The 12,484-nt window shown below is 37.6% G+C and overlaps 1 protein-coding gene across 1 annotated transcript in view; it reads left to right on the plus strand.

Moving 5' to 3' along the window:
• Window positions 1–12,484, plus strand: part of IARS2 (isoleucyl-tRNA synthetase 2, mitochondrial) — a 60,222-nt gene that overhangs the window by 19,861 nt on the left and 27,877 nt on the right. The window contains exon 12 of the mRNA XM_006140234.3: window positions 3,269–3,429. Within this exon, the coding sequence (XP_006140296.1) occupies window positions 3,269–3,429 (161 nt within the window). The remainder of the gene's footprint in view (window positions 1–3,268; window positions 3,430–12,484) is intronic.

Genomic DNA, 12,484 nt, shown 5'->3' on the forward strand with positions numbered 1-12,484 from the left:
AGGCGTGTGTGCGTGCGTGCCCAAGATCCCGAGAGGAGAATGGAGGAGAAGGGATTGCGGCGTGACTATCCCTCCTGGGGGGTGATTTCTCGCTTTCTGTCTCTATGTCTCTCTCTGTCTGTCTGGCGAGCGCACGCGCCCTATAGTGAAAATCTCTCCAAAAAAAAAAAAAAAAGATTCTAGAACAGTGTCTGTCACATTAATAAGCATTCAATAAAGTTCATTTTGATTTTTATTTAAAAAAATTTACCAGAGGGTTGGGATTGGCAGGTACTATGGTGGTTAAGGGTACTGGACTCCCATCTGGCCAACCATGATTCAAGTCCCTGACCTGGCAACTTACTTTCTCACTTTACCTCTCTCTCTCTCTGTATCTCTCCCTCTTTCTTTTTCTTTATCCCTCTCTGGTCAAATTTAAATAAATAAATAAAGTTAAATCAAATAATTCTTTAAAAAAAGGAACTACCAGAGGGCTCCTGTGTTCACCAGCAAGAGACAGAGAAAGAGAGGGAAAGTGAGAAAGCACCTCCCTGTGGAAATGGTTGTGCTACAATCATTCTTCTTTTCTCTCTCCCTGATTTCAGGATTTGGGGCATGTATGCACATGCACCTGTCATGTTTTTCAAGCTGCAGGGTCTGGGAATCAAACCCACACAGTCATCCATGTGGGATCCAGCCACCTTTACCACCACACCACATGCTGGCACTCTCTTTTATTTTTATTCATTTATTGATTGATTTTACTGGCTTGGATCATGAGTACGTGCAAATGTGCCCTGTGGGCACAGGAAGGTCCCAGAACTGTTCCTGTGTACGTCCAGCTGCATTACTGCAGCACCACAGTAAAACTCTTTAAACGCTTTGTTTCCTAATGACTGAAATTGTAATCCATTGAAACAGTGGTTGCTTTAAGTACCTTAAACCAGATAGTCTACATTTTTAATACATATTTGAGCTCTTCTCATTTAATATATAAATTTGTATCTATGTTTGCATATATGTCAATGTGTACATCTCTCTCAAAAGTAACTTGGTTGAATGAGAGAGCTCAACTATATCTATTTTTTAACCTTGGTGAACATGCAGATATTTTGCTTTACGGCTTGCTTCTTAGATGCTTTTGTAATTAGCTGGTTCATTTGTTGGCCAGCAATCTAGTGTCCTTGCCTGAACCACTGTGCATAGCAATTTATGTCGTCTGTGCTCGTGTAATGTGGACAGCCGTGATGCAGCGTGCTTTTTTGTTGTTGTTGTTCCTATGAAGCCCGTATTCCTTATTTGTACATGTTAAGATATGTATCTATCAGCTCTGTAGAGTTTAGGCTACAGAACATGTAAGTGTGATGCAAAACACCTAACCTGAGTTTTTGGGTTTTTACAAAATTTTTTTATAGACAATTTTTAGTTGCACATTTTAGAAGTAGTGAGGATGGGGGAACATACTGTCATATTCCCATCACCTAGTTACAATAATAATTGACTTTTGTTCACTTTTGTTTTTATCTGTACCCTTCCTACCACCCACCGTTTATTCTCTAGGTACTAGATTATTTTGAAGCAAATTCCAGGCATTGTTTCTCTCATAGTCTATTTCTTCCAGGCAGTATTTCAGCTTACTATATATTTCAGTATATTCTGAAAGATAGGCTTTTAATGCATAATTACAATTCTGTTATCGCCACCTTACAAAACTTATCGTTATTTCTTAAAAAATAAAAAAAATCAAATCTGTTTTTCACATTTTTTAGATTTTAAAGCATGGAATGATCAAATTGAATTGCAGATATTGCCATTCTGTCAGTAGGTGGTGCTAAAATAGTTTTTAAGGGAGAGGATTTTTGGTAGTTAAAGTAAGTGACAACACCATATAAATCTGCTCTGAAAATGTAAAAATACTTTTATTAATGGATAGGAAAACTTTTTAGAATAAGATGAAAACGTTTTAGCTTTTTTAGAGATTATTACCAAACCTTTCTACTGTACTGATTCATCATTTGGTAATTAATAAGTTAAATCAAATGCTAGTAGTTTATAACTTTGTGGGGAATAGAAGAAGGGCAAGTTCTTGAAAGATGGTAAGTAGGGGCCAGCAGGTGGCATGGTAGTTAAGGTGTTGGACACTCCCACATGGCCAACCATGGTTCGAATCCTGGACCTGGTGGCTTGCTTAGTCACTTTCTCTCTCTCTCTCTCTGTTTCTCTCTCTGGTCAAATTAAAATAATTGAATGTATAAGTAAATTTAAATAATTTTTAAAAGTCATAAAATTCTATAAAAAATATTTAATAAAAGAAAGATGGTAAGTAAATAGGATGTAACTTATTTTGAGAAAAACATTTTCCTATACTGTAAACCCTACTATATAAAATAAAGATATATTGCAATCCTTATTTGTCAGCCTAGGATTGTAGCTTACTTTTTAGGCAGTTAAAAAAATGGTTGGTGGGCCAGCCTGCGCTGTGGTGGGTAAGGCACCTGGATACCACTTGTTCAACTTTGTGATTCGAGTTCCAGACCTGTCGGCTCGAGAATCATGTTGGATTCATGTGAGTGCATGCACAAAATCCTGAAAGGAGGGAGAGAATGAGAAGAAGGGATTGTGGCATGACCGTTCCTCATAGGGGCTGCTTTCTCGTTTCCTCTCTTTCACTCTTTCTATCCAGTGAGTGCACATACCCTTTGACAAAATTTTTAAAGAATGATTGAAATCAAGTTTGAATTGATTTTAACTATAGTTTAATGAAGTATAATACTTCTGTTAAAACTTTTATTGGGACCAGCACGTGGTGTGGTGGTTAAGGTGCTGGACACTCCTACATGGCTGACCAAGGTTCGAGACCTGGATCTGGCGGCCTTGCTTTCTCGCTTTCCTCTCTCTCTCTCTCTCTCTCTCTCTCTGTTTTTCTTTCTTTGGTCAAATTAAAATAAATTAATGAATAAATAAATTTAAAAAATTTTTATTACCAGTTTTATCTAAGGTGGGTATAAATTGGAAGCTGGTATTAAATTTCTTGTTACATTCTTCAGAATGAAGTCTTCTTGGTACTATTCTTTGTGGCTTCATTTTTCACTTTGCTTCACCTGCTTTGAAATCTTTCATTTTTAATTTTGCATTTGTGTGTGTATGTGTGTGTGTGTGTCTTGGGAAGGGGCATATGTGAATGACTATAAATATCCAAAATAAAGAACTACATTAGGAAAAATAGTGAATGTTTTAGAAAATGTATTCTGCTTTTGCTTACTAGACTTGGTTTATAAATCAATTGCAGGAATTGTTAAAAAAAGTGAAATTTATTCCTGGTTCTGCACTGAATGCCATGGTTGACACACTGGACAGGCGGCCATATTGGTGTATATCAAGGCAAAGAGTTTGGGGTGTTCCAGTTCCTGTGTTTCTCCATAAGACGAAAGATGAACACTTGATCAACAGGTGGGACACTTCTGAAAATTTTCATTGTCTTAAATTGAGTTGTGTTTTCTTTAAAAACAAAAATAGTGAGGATTATTGGAAATTCTTTATATATTTAAAAGAAAATATCCTAAAATAGTGATCTTTTGGAGGGAGTAAAATATAAATTTCAAAAAGATTCTTTTGTATTACTAATTGAAGTACTAACAAAGATAGGCTCTGTCTATATTGATACTTAGGCTCTGACTTTTTTCTGTGAGAATTTATTGTGTTGCAATTAAGGTGCCAGAGATCTAAAGATGAGCAGTGTTTACTGAGCGAGCCCAGAGAAAAATTACATTTTCTCTTAGTCTAGTCTTTTTGGTGGAAATGGTATTGTGTACTTGTTCAGATCCTTTAAAATTTAAGAAATTATAATATTGTTAACGCATATAGTTGCATTGATTGTTACTTCTTGTTTTTTTTTCTTATTTGTTAAAATTTGGAAAGATAATAGATAGACATAGTAAACAGTTCACAATAGAAAAGCTTGTAGGCAGTGGAAAAGTAGCCTTTTTCCTACTCTAGACACCTGAGTCTTTCCAGAAAAGGTGAATTTTTTCTCTGCCATCATTTAGATATATTTATACAAAAGAGAATATCTACATCTGTTGCTCTGTGCCTTGATATTTTTCAGTAGTTTATCTCAAGTCAGTACATTCAAATCTGCCTCATTCTTCTAAATTCCATTGAGACATACTATTAATATATCATTCATTCACTTTAAGTGATTTGTAGTACATTTATACAGTTTTGTAGCCACCAGTATTTTAAAAAGTTTCCTTCGCTCAATTTCCTCATGTACTTTTTTCTTTTTTAATATTTATTTTATTTAGTCTTCTTCAGTTTGACGAGAGAGAGAGAGAGAGAGAGAAAGAGGAAGCAAGCCCCCAGGTCTGGGACTTGAACTGTGCTTGGCCATGTGGGAGTCCAGCACTTTAACCACCATGCCACCTGCTGGCCCCTAAATTATTATTTATTTATTTATTTTAGTTGCCAAAGGGCACATGCACTTGCTAGAGTGAGAGAGAGAGTACCGTCTAAAGGACATTGTCATACCATGGTCCCCTTTCTGTCTCCATTCTGTCAGGATTTTGGGCCTGTGTGTTTTTCAAACTCTTGATGGCTAGAATTCCACCTACATTTGGTCATATGGGATCCAGCCCCCAAAACATAGTGCTTAACCTCTGTGTTATGGGACTGGTCCCCATCATATACTTTAAAAAAAAAACAAAAAACAAACAAACAAAAATCTATTTGTATATTGGTTGCAATTTTCAAGTTGCCGAGTTCAGGACTCAAACCACAGTCGGCCATGTAGGAATCTAGTACCTTAACCATTATACCACCTGCTGGCCCCTTGTGCTTTTTGAAAGAATATAAACTTTGGAAAAAGACATCCAAATTTGAACCTGGACTTTGCCACTTACAGTAATACGAGACTAAAGAATTTATTTAACTTCTTCTCTTTTTTCTTTAAATTTTGTCAGAGGGCATATCAGCTTGCCAGAGAGGGAGCTGAGGGGAGGAGGGGAATGAAAAAGCATTTCCACCCCCCACATTGGGGAAGGTCACACTACAATCCTTTCTCCGTAATCTTTCCCTGCTTTTGGGATTTGGGGCACGCACAATCATGTACCCTATATGTTTCTTATGTCACTTGATCTAGGACTCAAAGCACACCTTCAGCCATGTAGGATCCAACCACCTTCACCACCACACCATGGACTGACCTTAACCTCGCTCTTCTATGAAATAGGAAGAACAGTGGTTGTGTGGGGATTACCATGAATGCTAAGGAATAAGTATAAAGTGCTTGATACAGAGCACACTTATAAATGGTAGGAGCTGTTTATCTAAGAAACCTTACACACTTAGTACATGTCAGTGCTAGGCATGGCTAATAGCTATAGTGGACAAGAGTGACACGTTCCTTGCTCTTTTTTTTTTTTAAATAAGTATTTATTTAATTTTATTTATTAATTCATTTATTTTTAATTTGATACACACACACACACACAGAGAGAGAGAGAGAGAGAGAGAGAGGAAGTCAGAAAGCAAGCCACCAGGTCCGGGACTCCAACCATGGTTGGCAATGTGGGAGTGTCTAGCGCCTTAACCACTACGCCATCTGCTGGTTCCCCTTGCTCTTTTTTTTAAGCTTTTATTTGTTGTAATTTTGGGGCCACCGGGTTGGGGACATGAATCATGGTTGGCTATGTGGGAGTTGAGTGCCTCACCCACCACGCCACTGCCAGCCCCATGATCCTTGTTCTTAATGAGATAGGCTGGCTAGTTTGTCTTCTAGCAACATTAGGGAGACATTGAGTATTGTTGCTATTTTTAATAGATGAGAAAAGAGAAATATTACTCGTTTTAGGAATGCATTCTAGGTTTTCATTTTCTTTGAGTAATTTGTTTAAATTTGGTTAATGACTTTTCCTAAATTATGTTATAGCATAAGTAAAGAGTTTGAGCACGTTCTGGTAAATGTTTTTACATTTTATCAGTTGAAGATCTACTGAAGAATTCAAAGGCATAGAGGCCAACAGGTAATGAGGAGTTCAAGACTGGAGTTATAGGCCCAGCCACAGGGACACAGGCAATAGCGCACAACCGTACAACAGTGAAGCCATGTGGGAAGGCCCTGGGATCAGATCTCGGGTCCACCTGAAGTGCTGGGCACTTCTTATCCTGGGTGGTTGGAAGGCTGGCATATGGAAGGAGATCATGGTATGATGAGACCCTGTTAGGGATATCTCCACTCCTCCCTTGCCACATGAAAAAAGAAACTGAAAAGAGAGGGGGAACTGGAGTTATAGACTTGAATGTCTTTACCATATGAATGTTCTTCAGCATTTTTGTAAGAAAAGTTCTGATTTTGGGAACCAGCAGTTAGTGTAATGGCTATGTCGCTGGACTCCCATGTAGTCGACCGTGGTTCGCGTCCCGGACCCGGTGGCTTAGAACTCATGCCCGGCGTGTATGTGTGCGTGCCCAAGATCCTGAGAGGAGAATGGAGGAGAAGAGATTGCGGCGTGACCATCCCCCATAAGGGGTGATTTCTCGCTTTCTGTCTCTATGTCTCTCTCTGTCTGTCTGGCGAGCGCACACGCCCTATAGCGAAAACCTCTCCAAAAAAAAAAAAGTTCTGATTTTCTTTTTTTTTTAAGCTTTATTTATGTATTTATTTAAATTTGATAAAAGAGGGACAGAGTGAGGGAGAGAGAAAGCGAGAGAGAGAAAAAATGAGAAAGCAAGCTGCCAGGTTTAGACTCGAACCCCAGCCAGCCATGTGAAAGTTCAGTGCCCTTAACCACTACTCTACCTGCCAGCCCCAAAACAGTTCTAATAATTTTCACTGTCAACATTATCAATATTTTCTTCTTCTTTTTTCTCTTTTTTTTGAGAGGTTTTTGCTATTGGGTGTGTGCGCTCGCCAGACAGACAGAGAGAGACAAAAAGCGAGAAATTACCCCCTTGGGGGATTGGCCACACCACAATCCCTTCTCCATTCTCTGCTCGGGATCTTGGGCATGCATGTACATGCACCCAGAGTGAGTTTAAGCTGCCAGGTCCAGGACTCAAACCATGGTTGATTACATGGGAGTCCAGCGACACAGCCATTATGCTAACTGCTGGTCCCTATTTCCTTAATGGGACTTTTATGGATGCACCTATTTAAGAATTTTTTTTTTTTTTAATGTTGAAGAAAATATTTTGTTATTTATTTAAAACTTTTATTTATTTATCTCTTTATTTGTTGTGACTTTCATGTCACTGGGTCCAGGACTCAAACCACGGTCAGCCATATGGAAATCCAGAACCTTAACTACTGTGCCACCACCTACTGGCCCCTTGGCTGTTATTTTTTAAATCACCTATAGCCACATAATGTATAGATCTTAGTATCCTTTATGTGAACTCTCTTTTCATTTTGAAAGATATGTTGTATCCCGGCTTCACAGGGAATTGACATATTGTGGCAGTGTGGCTCAGAGGGGAGAGCTACAGTAGGAGGCTGCCTTGAGCAGACATGAACAACAAAATAGCTCATTGGTTCCTTCCTAGAAGACGCAACATTTTAATAGCAGGAACTGAAGACCCCAAGGGGGAAAATATAGTGTGTGTGTAAGAACTACATGGAAACTGTAGGGTATGTGAGGGGAATGGAAGAAAGATCGGTTGGGATAGATGTTAGTGACTTGAATCCTGGTTAAGGAGTTTAAATTTTTAAGTAGGCATTAAGAAGAAGAGAAAAAAAGAAAGAAACTACTGGATAGACTAGGAAGTCTTTGCATTGCCATTTCAATGTTATTACAGTTTAGAGCAGAGACAAGTCTCTAGTCTAAATATTTTTATGTTCTTATAATTTAGAGCTTGATCAGATGTAAACCACTAATATCTTAATACCTCTACTAAGAATTAAAGTGATTATAGTTGAGCTAAATTTGTGTAAGTACTGTTTAAAGCTTCACCTGGAGAGTTGTCTTTTTCTTTTAAATTTTTAGAATATTTTTTTTTAGGTTTGCTATAGGGTATGGGCATTTGCCAGAGAGAGGAAAGAGAGAAAGAGAGAAAATACCCTTCAGAGTGGTTGGCCACACTGCAGTCCTTTCTCCTCCATTCTCTTCTTGCAGTTTTGGGCATCCATGCACATGTGCTCTGTGTGTTTTTCGAGCCCCTGGGTTGAGGACTGGGACCATACAGTCATGGGATCTAGCCACCTGAACTTCATGCCACATGCTGGCCCTGGAGAGTTTTCTTTTAAGGAGAGTTTTATAAACCATTGCCACTGTTTTTATGCTTTTCAGTATTTTTTTAAAGAATTATTTTATTTAACTTTATTTATTTATTTATCTTTTAATTTAACCAGAGATGGACAGAGTGAGAGCAACAGAGAGAGAGCGAGAGGGAAAGTGAGAAAGCAAGCCACCAGGTCCAGGACTCAAACCACAGTTGACCATGTGGTGAGTTCAATGTCCTTAACCACCATGCCACCTGCTGGCCAACTTTTTAGTATTTTTAATTTTTAAAAAATTTTGCCAGAAGCATGCACACTTACTAGATAGAGACAGACAGAGAGCAAGAGAGGGAGATAAAGCACCCCCCTATGAAGTGTGGTCACACTGCAATAATCCCTTCCCCATGTCTTTATCCTATCAGGAACTGAGGTGTGCACATGCGCAAGCTGCTGTGTTTAGGACCTGCGAGGTCAGCCATGTGGGATTTGTTTTCTTTAACCACAGGTCATAGGGCCTGCCCACTTTTCAGTATTTAAAGAACAAGACTTTTAGGAAATTTTCTTTAAAAATGTTTGATGTAGACTGTATGTATATAATAGTGAGTAAAACAGACTGGTTTAATTGTCCTTATCTCATCGTGACAGTAAATGTTGTCTAAGTTAATTGGTCAGTAAGCTGGTGGAATAAATGTGAGTCTTGTCAAAAAAACACAGACAGGCCTTCGGTAGGAATCATTTATCTTTTACTTGGTCAGTACACGTAGGTGGTTATATTACAGACTGTTTTCTCTGTACCTGCCGTGGTATTAGTTGATTTCCCATTTGAAGCAGCAGAGATATACAGAATATTGGCCTACGGAAATGACAGACAGAACTAGCCACATTGTCTGTCAAGTCATAGGTCATTTTCCTGTATACCATTTGTTAATGATGACTCATTCTCTTCTGTTGTTTGGTCCTTTTTGTGATATAACACTTACATTTAAGGGAATCGAGGTTAATTCTTAATTATTGGTCAGTTTTAAAAATGGAATAAAAACTTTTCTTTTTTTTTCCTCTCCTTTATCAAATAGGAATCAGGTAACCACATTTTTCTTTCTTTCTTTTTTATGCCTTTATATTGTAGCAAGTTGGTAATCATCAGAAGTAACACCATCTCCACTGGAAATCGGTATTCAGTCCACGTGGAGTTGCTGTTACACTTGATAACTCCATTAAGCATAGCAGAGGATTCCTTCAGTTTTTCTTGATGCAAGTCTGTATATTGTTTCAGGTAGACTGTTTCACAAAAGAAAACCTCGATTTATTAACATTAAAATACATTTAGGGGCTGGTCTATTTGAAACACCGATGTTCAATTTTGATTTGAATTAATAGTCTCATTTGCTTCATATTTGTATTTTCTTAATAAGTAATTCCATTTCTGATTTTAATATCACTGATCATTTTCTAAATCTGTAACATAATGCCATTATAATTTAGGCTAAAGTCTGTTCCTTGCTAAAAACAAATAATTTTTACATTAAAAAAGATAGAGTTTAGAAACACTGGCTTCCTAGGAAGAAAAGAAGTTATTGGTTAGATTTCTTAACTTATTTGAGATCATTATAATCAGTTGAACATGATTAATACGATAATTAACATGCATTCAGGAAAATTAGCTCTTGACTTCTGGGAACTACGGTAAGTTTAGGAAAGACACAAAGGGGTGTCAATTTAAATGTTACCTTCAGCTGCTACACATTTTTGATCATCTGAATAATGACCTGTTGATAAAAAAATTTTGTTCATTAAATAAAGAAGAAAAATTCCCCAAGTTGTTCCCTTTTACCTTTAAAATATTAATGTAAGATTAAATTAAAAATAGAACTTCCCCTCCCAAGTTTCATTTTTTAGAATTTAATTTATAAAGAAATATAAAATATTTAGCTTCTTACCTCATTTTTATTCTGATAACTTGCTGAAGAAATGTTGTCTTATAGTCCTTAATATTTTTACTTATAAAGACAAAATACAGAAAACAGTGAGATGACAGCCATAGGTTTACCTAGTCATCTTAATGCTGCCTGATTTCCAGTGACACGCTAAATACACCTTCAGCCCAGTTGATATCGAACTTCAGAACGATTGGTTGGCGTTCGAGTCGCTCATACTGCCGAGCAGCTAATCACTGATTGAAACCTAAGAAGGGATACATAATGCATGTATTTAGATAAGGCCTTTGAGTAAAGTACAAAGTTTTATGATAGACTTATTGCTTTATGAAATACAGCATTAAAACGAAAGCATATAGATTATACAGTGATAAGTGGTTTCACCCACTTTTATCACCAGTAATTCATACTGATCTGTAGGTTATAAGTTAACTGCGTGTTTGTTTTAGTACAATATATTATTAACAAAATAAATGGGAGAATTCTTAAATTTCCAAAGACAAATTTAGACTTTTACTTCTTTTTTTTTTCCTGAAGAATATTTTCTGTCATACAAAAATGCTTAGAAAGTTGTTTAAAACTTTTTTAAAGCATGATCTCAGTTTTATTATTAAAAAATTCCACATCTAAGGATTTATCCTAAGGAAAGAAGAGGACTGGTGTTTGTTGTACAAAGATACATATGTAAATTGTCCAATACAGTTGTTTATAAAAGAATCTAATGATAGAGAAAAAAACATATAATTTAACTTAGTTATGGGAGAATACATATACAGCCATTAACAATGGTACCAGGGCTGATATTGGCATGGTGGTTAAGGCGCTGGACTCCCACATGGCTGAACAAGGTTTGAGTCCTCGACCCGGTGGCTTGTATTCTCACTCTCTTTCTCTTTCTGTCTCTCTCTGGTCAAATTTAAATAACTGACTAACTAAATAAATAAGTAAGTCAATGAAATTAAAAATAAAACAATGGTATCTTAGTTCTTAATTATTGCTTAGATCCTAATGAATGAAAATTAAGTGAATATCTATCTTTTTAAAATAATTTAATAATTAAAATGAACTTTAGGCCCAAGGGTCAAATGGTTGCATGGCAGGTAAAACATGATGCTCTGCAAGGCAATTCCACTTAGGAAGGTTCCCAGTTCAAGTCTGCAGACCTCCCTCAGTACACTGGGCACATGCTTGCCCATGGCCTACAACTGGCCAGTGCTAGAGATGGATTATGGCGTCCAGACCCTGTTGGGGACAGTGACTCTCTCTTACTCATAGAAAGGATGACTACGTAAATTTTTTTTTTTTAAATAATTTTGGGGGGCCCAGCAAGTTGTGTGGTGGATAGGTGCACTGGACTCCCAGATGGCCAATCCTGGTTTGAGTCCTAGACCTGGCGACTTGCTTTCTTGCTTTCCCTTTCTCTTTCTTTCTTTCTCTGTCTGGTCAAATTAAACAGATAATAATGACAAATGGAATTAAATAAATAATTCTTTAAAAAATAATAATATTAGGCCCCACAGTTGTAGTGCAGGCTGTGGGCTCACCAGGTATACCTGCTGGTGTATTGTGATCCTAGATGCTGGAAGACTATGAGGAGGGTCACAGTGTGGCAGGACCCTGTCAGAAATCCTTGTCTCTCCTCTCAGTAAATAAGCAAACTAATAAAGACTTTTTTTTTTTTTTTTGTTTTGAGACGTTTTTGCGATAGGGCGCATGTGCTCTCTGGAAAGACAGAGAGACAGAAAGCGAGAAATCACCCCCTGGGGGATGGCCACACCACAGTCCCTTCTCCTTTATTCTCCTCTCGGGATCCTGGGCACACACTCACATGCGCCCGCTGTGTGTTTAAGCCACCGGGTCTGGGACTTGAACCGCGGTTGACTACATTGAAGTCCAGTGACATAGCCATTATGCTAACTGCTGGTCCCCCATAAATACATTTTTAAAAAAATTTAAATGAAATTTTTTAACCAACTTGGTAAGTTATTAGTTACCTTAATAGCATGCCAACACCGGAATTGGAATCTTCTTTAGTTTGGTATTTTTAGCTATAAAGATACTTGAATATAGTTAAATAAACAAATTACTTAAAATACAGTTTTAAAACTTTATTGAGGGCCAGCTTCTTAGCTCCTGGTTACGTGAGCCAGATTCTACATTGCCAACCACAGTTCGAATCCTGCCCTGGCAGCTTGAAAAACATGCCAGATATGTGTGCATGCATCCCCCTAATCACGTTGGGATGGAGAAATTGAGGACAAAGGATTGCATTGAGATCAGGCTTCATTGAGGGGACTCTCACATGCATGCACTTGTTTTCTCTTTCTCTCTGGCAACCACATGCACCCTCTGGGGGAAA

The sequence above is a fragment of the Tupaia chinensis genome, unplaced genomic scaffold (assembly GCF_000334495.1).
Source record: "Tupaia chinensis unplaced genomic scaffold, TupChi_1.0 Scaffold000026_1, whole genome shotgun sequence".
Classification (NCBI taxonomy): domain Eukaryota; kingdom Metazoa; phylum Chordata; class Mammalia; order Scandentia; family Tupaiidae; genus Tupaia; species Tupaia belangeri.